Source organism: Lepeophtheirus salmonis, chromosome 14 (genome assembly GCF_016086655.4).
Source record: "Lepeophtheirus salmonis chromosome 14, UVic_Lsal_1.4, whole genome shotgun sequence".
Classification (NCBI taxonomy): domain Eukaryota; kingdom Metazoa; phylum Arthropoda; class Copepoda; order Siphonostomatoida; family Caligidae; genus Lepeophtheirus; species Lepeophtheirus salmonis.
The window spans coordinates 11,625,561-11,642,143 of record NC_052144.2 but is presented as its reverse complement, the minus strand read 5'-3'; the positions used below and the strand labels follow the sequence as shown (position 1 = coordinate 11,642,143).

Genomic DNA, 16,583 nt, shown 5'->3' with positions numbered 1-16,583 from the left:
GTTTCTTGTTGATGTCTAGTTGAATCTGTGGTCAAAATATTGTTTTGTTTTCTTTTTATATTATTCTTATTCATACATTGGCCTGACAACACGTTGGGCGTGCATTGTAATATGTCCTTCCGTATATATTATGATGGGAGTTTATCCTTGTTGAAATTTATAATAAAAATAAATTTATATCATTTAAGTATTTGCAAAATGTTTTGTCACATTGCCAGCCAATAAATTTGAGTTAATTTAGGTTTTTTATTGATATAGCATTCTAAATTTAATGGATTTTACCAGTACATTTGATTCAACCCTGCATGATATATATAATTATAATGAAAAGGAACCAACACACACTTTTTTTTCCAATAATATACATTTTTATAGTACAAAAATTTTATTTACATAATTTTTTAATCACCAAAAATCAATTAGGTTATTTTAATTTTTTGGACGAGAATCTTAATTTGTACCATCTGAATCGATTCTTTATTATATATTGCATATTTATTCAACTAGTTAACAGATATATAATTTTATTTAAAATTTTAAAACTATAGGCAAACATGTCATAATAAGTTCCTGAAAAACAGATCAATCTATAAATGAATAAATTTTATAAATTATAATTATTTATTTTATAAGTTAGGGTTATCTTATCATAACTTAAATATTAATAAAAACAGTAAATAATTACATTAACGAGAATATAACGAATACTTAACTATTTTATTTTATATACTTTTATAGTGTTTTGGTAAAATATTTTTTCCAAAGCCTAAACAGTTAATATTGCCATTGTTTAGACAGTTTAAACAATTGAATGCCGCAAATGTAAGAATTGATGTAAATGTACAAAACAAATTTCATTCTTACAATTTGCGGCATATAATTAAACACTTTATCCTTTAAACTGGAGTAAAGTCCATAATTACATTTTATTGCTGCATGGCTCAACATATAGATAAATGTACTTCTGCAATGTGTCCGTTTGGAAAAATGATATTCAGAAAATAGGTTTTTGCCGAAGGTTCCTTAAACATATAAGTAGGGTTACAATTTTTTTAAGGTGAGTGAGCATGTTTACGATATTTATCTGATTCCTTTGACTAATTTTTATTGATAATAAACAATAAAAATTACTGTTATAACTTATAAATCTACTCGTACCAACTGTTATTTTTCTTTCTTTCTCTAAAATCAACTTTTTTATCAAGAAAAGTAAAGGATTTGACGATTTACATCGTTGTAATTCCTGATTAGATTACTGCTAAATACGCAGAGGGATTTTTTTTTAAATTTTATTAATCTCATAACTGTCATTCAAGCAACTTTCCCTCATAACATTATTTAAATTGTGGGGTGACCAGATTAATTTTTGGTTTTTCTCTATATATGTAATATCCGCGAGATCACTGCATTTTAATCTATATTATTAATTACTTGATGATGATTAAAAAAGATAAATAATCAATTAACCGATTATTATGATGTTTGTTCCATTGTAATTTAATAACAATATGGCATTGCAAATACCGGTTTTAATGCAAACTTAGTATACTACCATTTTAAATAAGGTAATTAGGCTAAATTCAAAAACCTTTAATAATTTTTCATACTTAAACTATCAAAAAAGCTCAAATTTTGGATATTAATTGGCCTATTATGCAACAAGAAAATATTAATTAATCAAAATCAATAAATAATTTATTCCTTATGCTCAATTAATAAAAAAAAAGATATCATTAAATTCAGGTTAACTCTTCCTGTTTAAGGTTTAAAACGAGTTCCATTAATTTACTGCTTTGATTAAACCGGTTTTCCTTATATTTTACATAATAATTTCTTAATCATCAAAAAGGAAAAAGTAAATCAACATTTATGAGTCATAATAAAAGGGATGTATTATTTTAGAGCTGTAAAAAATATATCCTGCAATTATGTTAAAAATAAAAAGTATGAAATTGATATGTTAACCCTGAGTTAAATCATCAAATCTTAACAAATGTTAGTAGTTATACGGTGAATACCAAAATTGATTTTAATAATCAATGAGGTTATTTTAATTATTTCAGAGATGGACTCAGTTTGACTCTACCTTACGCAATACAACACAAAATCATTTTATACGTATATTTCTTCAATAAAGGAAAGATATTTATATGACATATTTTATTAAAAAAAATCAAACTGTTGGTAAGCATGTCATATTAAACAAATGTAACACATTTACATTATTAAAACTATAAAAAGTAAAATTATTTATTTATATGGAAGATGAACTTATTATAAAATTAATATTTGTAACAAAAGTAAATAAAAAGTCAATTTTTGGCAGTTTTATCTTATATCATTTTTTTTATTGTGCTGAAACATTTTTGTCCTAATAATAAATCATTATTATTGATAGTTTAAATAATTTTAATGGTGGAAAGGTTAGAACTGACATAAATGCAGAAAGAAAAAACCATGTCTACGAATTTAAAATACTTTAGAACCAGTTTAGAAACACTAGTCAATGTGTATTTATAGAGGATACAACAGAAGAATATTACGCCCATTCCTGTTTTTATTGGGCATGCGCGTGTTATTTCGATAGAGAGTATTTATGTGTAATATATAACCAATTTATATCTCAAACTTTCCTCCAAAAAAAGAAGTTAAAATAATAAGAAGTTATAATAAAGTTGGTGCATATGTTGGAAAAAATATTAACTAAGTTGCAACCTGTACATAGTTTCTTATATTATTTTTATATGGTGTTATCATTATCTTATACTTTTTTAGGAGGTAACATCGATGTATTAAGTAAGTGTACCAATAAATGACCGCCAATAATAGAGCTGATTTTAAATGGATTAATAACTTTAAGTTCCTGAAATATTTTACTTCAAATTAAACTTTACGATATTTGTAAAAATATCGAACAAAATAGCAGATAATATATATATTTATTTTGTTTTCATTGATGTAATGAATTGATAAAATTTCTTATAAATAGAGTTGGATTTGCGTTAAAATTTTCGAGTTCGGTAAAAAAAAAAATCTTGCTTATGTTTAGACAACTTCAAACTATTCATTACTTTAGTTGGTTATATGAACAATTTTTATTCCTAAATATTGATTACACTATAAATTTCTGTCTGACTTGCTCAAATGAGAAAATTTCATGTTAATTTCAGAATGTTTTGAAAACGTGTTATTAAGTCGAAGAATTGTAATTAATACTAGAAAACTATGAAAGATACTTTATCATAGTTGAAATATTTTCTAATATCTTAATGATTTTACATAATCGTTAAATAACTTTTGTATGAAATTAAACTAAATCTGATATAAATATGAAACACATAATTTGCTTTTTTTTTCTGAAATAGAGCGACTGTTGAAGAATTCCTGTAAATCTTAAAAATATCTCTTCTATAATTTTTTGGGGCGGCGCTGTTGTTCTTGGAGGTAAAACATGTTGGTTTCTTTAAGGATTTTTGAATGCTGACATCCTTTAATATGAAATACATCACTCACATTTACAATAACAGCAAAAAGAGCGCTTAAGTTTTGTAAAAGGATTTTTAAAACAAGAATTTGGAAATCGGACAAATATCAAACCTATACACACTGAGTTTCAAAGAAGAATCTCTCCCGAGCGTATTGTCCATTGACCCACACTGTTTATTTTAATTTCTACTTACAGGAATTTAAGTACTAAAAAAAACATTATGCAAGGTTAAAAACATTAAATTGATTATATTAGAAGAATAATTATAAAAACATTGATTAAATCAATTGTGTTGAAGTGCTGGAAGTATAGACTCCTGATGTAATATGCATTTTTATCCTGTAGGACAATGAGTGGCCTGCAATAACTAACAATAGTATGTTATAACGGAAAGTATTCATGGAAACATAGAAATTTTCATTGTGTTTTCAATATCAAAATGAAACTGAGTATTGTGCATTCTGGTTGATAGGAAAATAGAAAAAAATAATAATATCATGGCTGGTGTTTCTATCAACTCACAACTTTGACAGTTGAAGGAAAAATTTGGAAAATAATACGGTAGCTAGTTTTCGGAATTTTTCTTTTTCATAAATGTTAATTATTATTTAGAAAATAGTTATTAGTTATTAAATACATTGAATTAATATTTTGATCGAAATATGTGCCAATGACAAAGTATAAAATGACACATATTTTAAACGAAGATCCTATTTTTACTATTTTTTTCTCTTATTTATGAAGTATGAAGGCTTTTTCATTTTCATTGGAGATAGTAAAGTAATTACAGGGTGGGGGTTTAAATAGAAAAGAATTAAAGTATTCTACTTGGTATGATGGGCTGAGGAAATGAGACTATCGGATATTGGTCCGTAGGTGTTGCCAGTTATACATTATAAACCTGTCCAAAAATCTAAATACTGATTTTGTCAACAATATTTAATTCAGTGTTGGTATAATTTCATTCAACAACACACTTTTTTGCTCGTAAAAATCTATAATTTTGTGTCTATAAACTGCAATGTGTGGACATCCTTGATTTTTTGTTACCAATTGAAGAAAAACGCTTCTAAAGCCTATCAAATGTTTGTAAAAGCTTACAGTGGACATGTTCTAAGCAGAACACAGTGCTTCAGTTGGTTTGAAAAATTCCAAATTGTTGATTCTAAAATGATAAATGCAGATTGCGGCCGGCGACGAAAAGTTTGAAGACACTTAATTACAGGCATTGTGCGATGAAGATGGTGGTCAAAAGTAAGAACAGCTCGCAGAACTGGGTGTTGACCGTTTGACCGTCGGAAAAGGTTTATATGCTTTGGGGGAAATTTTAATGATTAGTAGATTGGTGCCACAGGATAAGAATGAAAGGCAGCAAGAAAACCGAAAAACCACTTGTTATGTACTCGCCCAGTACAAAAGGAAGTTGTTATTGCATCGAATCGCAACTGATGATGAAACGTTGGTCTATTTCAAGACTCTGAAATAAAAAGATAATTTGTTGACCGTGGCAGCAAAGCCAAACCGACCGCAAGGACAGTTGGCATCGGAATAAAGGCAGTGTGTGTACTGGTAACATTGTGTTGTCATATGGTATGATCTTCTACAAACCAGTCAAACCAAAAAAAAATCGATCGATGGCTGGTTTGCAACCAAATACATACAGTTTCATTAGAAAAGCATCCATAAATTGTCTGAAAAACTGGAAAAATGTGTGGCTAGCGAAGAGGCATACATTGAAAATAAAATTTGTAACCTTTTTTTTCGCATTAAACGTTCAAAATTTAAAAAAAAGTTTCATTTCATAGTTAAATATCTGGTTTAACTTGTGAAGCCTGAAATCTATGTTTATGAAAGTGTACTAATGAGATTAAACTGTTAAAACTGAATAAGAAGACTATAAAACCGTTGAGATGTCCTTCGAATACAATCACCATGCGTTGAGGCACTCCCAAGGAGATTATTAAGTTTACAAAGCTGTCCAAATACAATGTTCAATGATGTTGCCAAGGCATGTAAGTTGTCCAAGGTGTGGGCAACCCCTGGTAGGAAGACTAATGCCCTTTTTCGATTTATAATTTTTATGAAGACACATTCCAATAAACACTGTAGACTCCTTACAGGATTCCACTCTCGAGGCAGATTCCAAAATGGATAGGAAGTTCCTCATCAAGGTATGTACCAGCTTAAAGTCTAGGTTGGTGCCTGAGATTAAAGACAGAGGTGATTGGTTTGAGAGATGTAAGAGCAAAGTAATTCTTAATTAAGGACTTAATATTGGGAAATAAATTTTAATAAACATTATCAATACAAGAAAAAATATTTAATTATTTTGTCGATTAAATATAAAAAAATATGACAGTCTGGTTATTTGCAAAACCAAAACTAAAAAGTTACCTGTGTACAGAAACAACTGAAAGATAAATTATGAAGTTAATATTGGTCTTGACACTTGGAGTACCAATACATAATGAAAAATATTCTCCCATAAAACTAAATTAATGTATGTGCACATGTAGGTATTCTTAAATCGGTTGTAATTGTGGACCGATGAAATAAGATCAATTAAGTTCAGGAGGAAGGAAAACTCTATTAACTAATCATCGAGGTGTTCCAGCAATAAATATTTATATCATTCCGTTATATTTTAGGACGAGTCATAGAATAGATTGAACAGAATAACCCATGATGGACACGACATCAGATGTAAGTGTATTTGAACTGTATTAAAAATGTATGATAATTTTGTTATCGAGACTATACTCACACAGAATTATCTTGTATGTAAAATAATATTTATATCATTAGATTATAAATATAAAGAAGGAACCTCATTACCGGAGAAAATCATTACAAAAAAAGATTTTTTTCTATTTTGATCTTGACTTTTTAAAATAAAAAAATTTCTGTGTTTTTGAACCATGATATTTTCCACATCCTAACTTACACATTTGATGTGTTTTTTTATTTTCATTTTAATGTTCCTTTAATTGGTCAAAAAGAGTTGTACTCATTAAGTATAAGTGAATATCATTGTACAACAATGACTCCATCTAATCTAGAAATTGCCTTTGAAGTCCATACACATTAATTACATTTCCTTTAGAATCAACAGAATGTGATTGTAACTTTAAATTGTGAATTCCCTTGAACAAATTATTATAGTACTATAAATTGATATTGTATATAAGTCAACACATAATTAAAATACTTATGAGAGTATCATTTATTAGAATCTATAAATAAAATATTATAACAAGTCTAATTTCTTAAACGGGGTATGGGGTATATTTGGGGTATGGAGGAAGGGCAGCAGCAGCTGGGACTGGAGCAGCCTCAAATTGAACATCAGCAACGAATCCACTGTCTCCTTCAACGGTGTAAGTGACAATTTTCATGCGACCATCGGGAAGAACAACCTTGTAAGATCCAGAAACGACACCATTTTCAGCAAGTTCGTCAGCAGACATGTTTACACCGGATTCATCATCAACAACACCGTAGTTGTAACCATAGCTTACTTGTGCTGGTGGAGGAGGTGGGGGAGGAGGATAAGAAGAGTAGGAAGGAGGAGGATTTGGGGCACTGGCAACCAATGCAATGTTGACGGCAAGGCAAGCAATGAGGATTTTGGCAAACATGTTTCCTGTTGATGTCTAGAAATGAATCTGTGGTCAAAATAGGGGTTTCTTTTCTTTTTATATTATTCTTAAATTACTTCATTGCCCTGACCACACGTTGGGCGTGTGTTATAATATATTTTTCCGTATATATTATGATTGGAATTTATCCTTGTTAAAATTAATAAAAATAATAAATTTATAGTGTTTAAGTGTTAACTGAATATTTTGCCACATGCCCAGTCAATAAATTTTAAAACAATTTAAACATTTTTATAGAAATATAATTATGAATTTAATGAGTTTTTGCTAGTACAATTGATTAAATCCTACATGAAAAAGATAAGAATAATGGAACGAAGCCAAGAGAAACTATTTTTTCAGTTATATACATTTTTATATTACAAACGTTTTATGTAAACAATTTTGCTTAAATAAATATTAATTAGCATTTGTCAATTACTAAAGAATCATTAATATTACTATTATGTTTTATTATAGTATTGTATTGACTCTATATTATGGGATTATTTTTTCACAGGACATAAATAACTGAACGATTTTAAAATTGGAAAGTACCCCAGTAACATGACTTATGTAAAAAAAAATTGTTATTCCACAAAATTGAATTTCTAATCAATAACAATCAATTTCATAAGGTAATTTTAATTTTATCGACGAGATTCTTAGTTTGTCTCAACTGAATCGACTTTTCATTTTAAATATTGCATATTTATGTAACTAGTTAAGATATATATTTATTCATTTAAAATTTGAGGTAAAATTGTCATATTAAGTTAATGATAATTATATCGGTCTATAAATGAATAAAATTTCATAAATTTAAATTATTTATTGATAAGTGTGGGTACCCTTATCATAACTTAAATGTTACTAAAAATAGTAAATAATTACATTAACGAGAATATACCGAATATTTAACCATTTTATCTTATATCATTTTTTAGTATCGTGCTATACATTTTTTTCCAAAGCTTAGACAGTAAATATTGACATTATTTTGACAGTTCAAACAATGGAATGACGCAAATGTTAGAATTGATATAAATGCAGAACACAAATTCATTTCATATGTATTTTTATTCAATAATTTGGTATTTATTCTTAGACATACATTTTTATTATTTAAAACTTTTGGTAATCATATTAGATCATTTAACTGTAGTACAAATATTTAGATCGATATATGAATAAACAATTAATAAAAAAAATAAGGTTAGGGTAAACTTATCATAACAATAACATTGTTACAAATAACATAATCATAAACACAATAAAATATTTGACAGTTTTATTTGATATAATTTTTTAGTATCCTGCTTAAGCATTTTTTTACCGAAACAATGAATTTTTCAATTAATATTGACACCTTAAACAATTATACTTAAAAAAAATTAGAATTGATATAAATTAAGATAAGAAATATTCATGGCTGCGTGTTTAAAATAATATAAAACCAGTTTTCAAACTTTCCTCAATACATATTTTGTGAGGATACAACCGAAAAATATTATACTCTTTCTTTTTTTATAGTTTAATTATATTTCAATATTATAATTAAATTTAATGTGCTCCCACAATATGTCATAATTACAGTTTTACCTTCTACATATTTAAATATTGACAAATTTTTCATTTGTGCAATAGAAAAATTCAAAATCTCTATTGAGCAAAAAAAAAAAAAAAAAATATTTATTTATCCTTCAAAACAAAATGTGTGTCTGGAACTTTAATCTTATGTAAGTATATCATATTGCGTTTAAATTTTATTTGTCTATAACATTCTCATTAAATATGTCAATTAATTTTGAAATTTAACAAAATTATAGGTAATGACGATAAATTATAACTTAAATAAATGAAGATAATAAAATAAATGTTTTTCGAGGTAAAAACCAGTTAAAGTACTGTACTCAACGTGTATTTTGGGAGGATACGACATAAAAATGTTACGCTTGTTCCTGTTTTTCGGGGGGATGCATATGCTCCCTGTATTTGATTTTCAAATTTCAAGAGGTGTAAGGTACACTATTATTTACTTTAATAAACAAGGAATAAATTGTAACTTTTCTAAATTTATTCAAATCTAATATTGTGGATAAAAAAATATTTTAAATACTAATTTTTTGAGATGTCATAGAAAAAGTTATTATCGTAATTGTCAATATATTAAGATAGATTACTGTTGCACGAAAAATATATAAAAAACTAAAACTAGTGGGTGTTCTATTGAAATCTGGACACTTACTAATTCTATAATTAATTAATGTTGAGTTATTAAAATGATATCATAATTTGATTCATTAAAGCATAAACAATTAGTTACAATGCAAAAAAAAATAATAGGCTTGGAGCTTACATACAAGTCAAGAAATTGACACTTTACCGTGATCGACGAGTTTCCATTCGTACACTCCAAGCAGTGGGGGTGTCTCAAGGACAATGTCTACGCCATCTGAAATATTAGAAAGGAAGACGATTTTTTTCAAAAAGGCTAACCTGGACACGGATGATTAATTAAAAAAACGCCCACGCCAATCCCCTCCAGTCCATGAGGTCCCAGGCAAAATATATCGGGGCTTCAGAACACACTGTCAAGATATCTATAAAAAATCCTTATGAGGGTAGAGACGTCATGACAGAGGACTACAACCGTTATGGGTTACGGAAATTTCACCGACGCCAGGAAGCCATCATTGCCAATAACGGTGACCACATTAATTATTAAGAAATATCAGACACACATCTTTTTATAGTATTAACTAGTTGAAATTATATTGTTAATTAATACAATATATGTTATTGAACTTTAAAATTCAAGGTGTACAGATTTTAATAGACCACTCAGTATACATATATAAAGTACTTTTTGTTCATATATTATGAACTATTTTTACCCTTTTTAAAGTTGATATTTTATTGATAATATATGAAATATATGAAGATTGTTTTTTTTCAATAATAAAACATTTACATAAAACTATAAAATATGGATGTTTAAAACTGCACCCCTTCAGACTGATTATACACACTTTGCATGCGTAAAATACATTGTAAACATCAATGTCACATTCAATAATCGATAGAAAAGTCCACTAAAAAATGTTTGGAAAAGTCTTCATTTTCTGTCTTGCGTTCGCTGTATCTTGGCTAATCCTAGTCCACCTTCATACACTCCTTATTCTCATCCCCACTGCCATTACCAGCAGCTTATGCTAACACAAAAAAACATATAAATAAATATATCTGCTAATGATCCCTCTTACAGCGGATTGTCTGGATCTAACAAGGTTACTCTTCCTGATAATAACATTAAGACTGTTAATTACACTGTTGAAGGATTCAGTCGATTCGTTGCTGATGTTTAATATAAGACAGCCCAGATCCTGCATCATGCTCCAAATATAAACCATACCTGGCTAAGAAATAAATATGATTATATTGTAAAATATTTATTTAGGGAGTTTATTAAAATTTCCTTGTTTCACATTTACATTTAAATTATTATCAGTCTAGTGATACTAGGTTTTAGAAACCAGAGTTGCATGTCTACTTTATAAGTATTAGTATGATACGAAACTATGCATAACTTAAGAAATTAGTCGCTTCTTCGTTGTTTCCCTGGGTTTTTATCTACATCAGAGACGGAAATACCATTGTAAAGTCTCGTGCGTACTATGCATTTAATTGTCATGGAATGTGAACTATTAATTTATCATATTCTTCTAACATCCAATTTTTTGGATGATACTCAAAAAGTTTCTTACTAATTAGCAAATTAAGTAAGAAATTATTGACAATTCAAATAATGTCTTAAAAAGGTTCCAAATATACTCATTCCCTACAATTGATGTAAAAAAGGAAAATAGAAAGTCTGCTTACAAAATGTTAGTTTATAAATAAACTATTGTCTAACATTAGACATAATTATTGAACTACTAAATTTCTATGAAAATTAAAAACTGTGGACCAACATGTCAGATCAAGTAAATGTAAGTCATATTTATCTATAAGTAAGTAAATCTTTTATTAAGTAAAATTATTTATTTATACGTGTAGACAACATTAATATTAGGATAAGTAAAAAGTTTTGAGCGTGTTTCTCTAGATGACATTAGTGACCTATATCTCACTACTTATACATTGCATTAAAAAATGATGAATGTATGCTGCTTATAGGTTAAGCATACATTTAAAATAAGTTTATTTACAGTTTTGTGTTTGGTGGAGCGTGGAGTGTATTATAGAGTTCCACAATGGAAGAAAATAAGAAAAAAATTCATAAATTCTTTAGTATTACTACGACAAAGAAAAAAGGCGGAACAGGCCTAAAAAAATTTATAAAGATAAATTTGTAATCTTTATAAACTAATGCAGTATTGAATGCAGTAGCAATGAAGTTGTTCCAAGTATTTTATTCTGGTAATATGGACGTCAAAAATGTCAATTAAATAATGACAATAACCGTAAATGAAAATTAGCCAAAAAACTGTTTGAAACCATATTATTTGGATAATGGAAACAGTGTTTTTTCTAAAATGGTAACATTTGACTCATTTGTGAGAAATTATTTAATAGTTTTATATATAAAATCATTGGTTCAACTTTTTGTCATCCTGTGATTAATTTCGAGAGATATAAGCTTTTCTCGTATTGTAGTTAAACTTACTTTATCATCGAAGAAATCGAGTCGAACGAATTCCTCCGACAAATATTATTAATATTTGAAAAATTTAAAAGAAACCAATTTGTAAATATGTCTATCAATTGAAGAATATTCGATTAGCATCTTTATTAGATTTAGATCGTTCATAAAAGAATTGAAAGCCTGAAATGTATTTACCCAAGTTTTGATTATCCTCTTACAATGAAAACACAAACATCCCGTAATCCCAGTTCTTTCTTTGATCAATTTGAATTCTAATCTAAATATCAAAATCTTGCGACTATATATTACTTTTGAAAGCCATTAGACACGGTGCAATGCACCAGGTGACAAGAGCTTAACTCCACACTCAGGGGCATCACCAAGAAATATAACTAATAGTTATAATAGTTTTCTATTTTGTCTCTTAAATATCTTTTGCACATTCAACAGTACTATCTTGTTAGCCTTCAAAAAGACTGACCATCTCTTCAATTGCAGTTCCAGGCTTATAGTTAGTTTTGTTGATTAATGACCCATTTTCTTTTAATCTATTGCACAAAAAAAATATCTTGGGACGATATTGGCACCCATACATTCTTGGAAAATATTTCCCATTAATAATTCCATTATATGGTGTCTTTAAGCAAATGCTAGAAAAATATTGAACTTTAAGTGTCAAAACACATCGCTTAGTTTTACTAAATATTTATATATGCACTATTTGTTCAATTTAAAACTCACCCATTAATTATTTGATAATTCATCAAGAAAAACTAACAAATATGGTTGTTGTATGTGTTAAAATTTTATCAAAGGGGTCATTAAGGACATTCTTATAAAAAAATATAATTTTTTTTGTCGATTTTAATGTTCTATAAACGTAATTACAAATCTTCATATTTATCAGTCCAGTAATTGGCTTACGATATGCTAAAAAAGTAAAATCATAATTTAAAGTATATAGACGGTATCCATAAATATGTAAAGTTTCAAAAATTTAAGAGCTGTTGAGCTTCCTCTAAATATTTTTCAAAAATGTTCACTTTTCTTACATGTTTTTTTGTACAATTAGGAACCATTTTTCATCCTAGCCCATTTACTTTTCCAAAAAAAAAATATTTTGTTGTCACCCTGGAGAACACACATACAGAAAAAAAAAATGGGAACAAATATAATTTTCTTCCCTTATATCTTACTAAAATACTCATAGAGTAGTCTTTGTAAACAAGTTTTGAAGTATTTTCAACTTGAAGATATGTATTTTTGTATCTGCATTGATATCAATTCTAAACTTTACATCGTTAAAATGTCAAAAAAAAATCAAAATATATACTGTTTAGGGTAACAATAAAAATGTTCAAACATTTGTAAATATGTTTATCAATTTTTGAATATTCGATTAGCATCTTTGTTAGATTTAGATCATTCATAGAAGAATTGGAGCTGTGAGATGTATTGCCCCAAGTTTTGATGTATACACTTACAATGAAAGCACAAACATCCCGTAATCCTTGTTCTTCCTTTGAGTCAATTTGAATTCTAATCTAAATATTCAAATTTTGAGACTATATATTCCTTTTGAAAGCCAACAGACACGGTGCAGTGCACCAGGTGACACCAAGAATTTATTCTTAATAATTACCAAGAAATATAACTAATAGTTATAATAGTTTTCTATTTTCGTCTCTTAAATATCTTTTTTAGGATTATCTTTTGCACATTCACCAGTACTATTTCCTTAGCCTTCAAAAAATCTGGACATCTCTTCAATTGCAGTTCCAGGCTTATAGTTAGTTTTGTTCATGAATGACCCATTTTCTTTTAGTCTAATGAACAAAGGAATATCTTAGGACGATATTGGTACTCATATATTCTTGGAATACATTTCCATCATATGGTGTCATCATGCAAATGTTAGAAAATTTTTGAACTTAAAGTGTCGAAACACATTCCTTAGTTTTACTAAATATCTATATATGCACTATAATTTAAAACCCACTAATTATTTATTTGACAATTCATCAAGAAAAACTAACAAATATGTATCCAAATGATATATTTCTATGAAGTTAATATCTTCAAATAATATGACATAGATTTTTATTTGTGGTTGTTTTATTTGTTAAATTTTTATTAAAAGAGATTTTAATGTGATATAAATGACATTACAAATCTTCATATTTATCAGTCGAATATATGGTTTACGATATGCTAAAGAAGTAAAATCATAATTTAATGTATATTGACGGTATTCAAGAATATGTAAATTTTCAAAATTTAAGGGCTCTTGAGCTACTTCTAAATATTTTTCAAAAATTTACACTTTTCTTACATGTTTTTTTGTACAATTAGGAACCATTTTTCATCCTAGCCCATTTACTTTTCCAAAAAAAAAATATTTTGTTGTCACCCTGGAGAACACACATACACAAAAAAAATGGGAACAAATATAATTTTCTTCCCTTATATCCTACCGAAATACTCATAGAGTAGTCTCTGTAAACAAGTTTTATAGTATTTTCAACTTGCAGATATGTATTTTTGTATCTGCATTGATATCAATTCTAAAATTTACATCGTTAAAATGTCAAAAAAAATCAAAATATATACTGTTTAGGGTAACAATAAAAATGTTCAAACATGATAATTATAAGATCAAATTGTCAAACATCGATTATGTTTCTGACAATGATACTTATTGTTGTATCAGTTCTTATGAAGACTGAAGACTGCAATCCCGTTTAATTCAGTCTCAGTCCCATCCACCTGAGTTTTGCATATCAGTCACTCCTGAGCTTTCTTGGAAGCGTGGGCGGATGCTCCATCTTGTTGCAAACCCCAAGGAGAGTTGCCAACTATGGATTTGATCTACAGAAGCACCTTGGACGCCAGAATCTTCACATAATCCTCCATTGTTAATCTGTAGCCAGTGGGGAACTATACTGGCTTCATAGCCTTCCCGTTGGAGGCCACGAGACCAAACATCATCACCGAAGCAGGGTGCTTTGTTGTTGCCAGATAGTGCTGCTTATCTTGCACATCTCCAAAGCTCACAACACGGTCATTTCGCCTGTTGAAAACAGGATTGACCGTAAAAGTTTTCTTATCTGAAAAAATGTTAATGTGTCCAGATGAGCTCTTGAAATCATTCAAGATTTGCTTAGCACGCTCAAGTCTGACTTCTTGCTGACGTTCAGTTAGCAGAGGGTGTTCAGTACGCCTCAGGGACTTTTCAATGCCCTTGAAACAGTTGATCTCGACGTTCCCATCTTTCTGGCCATGTCGGCAACGGACCTGTTGGGAGTCCTCTTGAACACTGCCTTTACTTGCCTTGTTGAGACAGTGGGCTTCCTGCCAGCCCCAGGGGAATGCTTGAGATCACCCCCCACTTCCAAGCGCTTGGAAACGTTGAAAATTATCTTCAACGAGGCCCCAACCTGTTCCTTAATGTTGTTATGAGGCATTCCCGCTAGGAAGAGGGCTGCAATTTCGATCCTCTTTGTTTCCTGATTGGACATGGTCTCACGTGTGGAAGTTGTTACGCTCTCACAGGAAGGATTTTTATTTATTTTAACAGTAAAAATACGAAACAATCAGATTGGTTGCCACAAAACCTCTTAAAAAGTATATTTACATCCTCAGTAAATAATTTTTCACGGCCTAATATATTTGGAGAACTAATGATTGTTTTATAAGTTCGAATAATTTATGTTTATACGATAATTAATTTATTAACAGTACTACAACCAAAAAATTTGATATCGTTGCTATTTTCAATTAATATAACATCTTCAATTTGTGCAATTACATACCCCTCCACGAAAAAATGCGTGACACGGGCTAAGCAGAGGGCAAGGAGTAATTTTTTTTTTTTTTTAAATCCTTCTTTAAAGTGACGTCCCTAAAAAAGGTTCTCATCGACCATTTGGTACAAACTATGTATATTGACTTATAGAGAAAGACTACCTGGTCTTTTTACGTACAATCTTGCTTTTGATTGCTAGATATCTTTGACCTTACAGAGTGAGGATAACCAACGAGAATCCAATTTCATAATGTCCTTATATTAGAAGCCGTTGTCCCTATTGGCAAAAACACCAAAAAACAATTTTCACATGCTTTTTTTGAGGCCAAAATTTGTAACCCTATGCAAGTTGGCTATAGACAGGTGCTGGAAGTAGTCACTTGGTCCAAGGTCTCGACTGTAGGTTGGATGCATAAGAACTTCCCATTCGAGCATTATGAGCTTCAGGCGTGACACTAAATATGTATGCGGCCTGCCGTTGTATTAATGATCCCTTGTTGTCTTCTATACACCAATGTTATTTAGCGGGGGTGGGGGGGTGGGAATCGCTCGAATCAATGGTGTGCAAAACAAACCAAAAGAACATTGCCTTGTATACATTGCAAGTTTTCTTGGTCGCTTTCGATGCGTTTTTTACTTTCAAGGGGTAAAAATGTAAATTAATGTGAATGATTTCCTTTGTGACTTCCACACTTGACGCCCGATAATTCACGACGAAGGATATACACACCTTACAACTACTTATATTATGATCCAATTTGACCAATAATTAACGAGATATACTAATTTCTAAATAAGGGTGGAAAATAAGAAACTACTTTTTCCCAAACCTAAAAATATTTTTTTATGTAGCCATTTTTATTAAGAAGTTATGTGCCTCCACTTTACAACAAACTATGCTTTTTAACAATTGTGATCAAATATAAATAATTTTTTTGATTTTAAAAAATAGTGAAGTTTTCGTCCGTTTTTTGTACGTATTTTCTCCGATTCAGAAAAAGATAC

At 29.1% G+C, this 16,583-nt stretch overlaps 1 protein-coding gene across 1 annotated transcript; it reads right to left on the bottom strand.

The window, feature by feature from the left end:
• Window positions 1-6,753: 6,753 nt before the first annotated feature.
• LOC139907240 (cuticle protein 19.8-like) lies at window positions 6,754-7,125 on the bottom strand. Its single transcript, XM_071893506.1, has one exon. It carries the CDS (start codon window positions 7,123-7,125, stop codon window positions 6,754-6,756), a length of 372 nt encoding a protein of 123 aa, XP_071749607.1.
• Window positions 7,126-16,583: the final 9,458 nt, after the last annotated feature.

Bases quoted from the DNA above. Each gene is read 5' to 3' on its own strand.
- LOC139907240 (XM_071893506.1), bottom strand. From the start codon at position 7,125: ATGTTTGCCAAAATCCTCATTGCTTGCCTTGCCGTCAACATTGCATTG.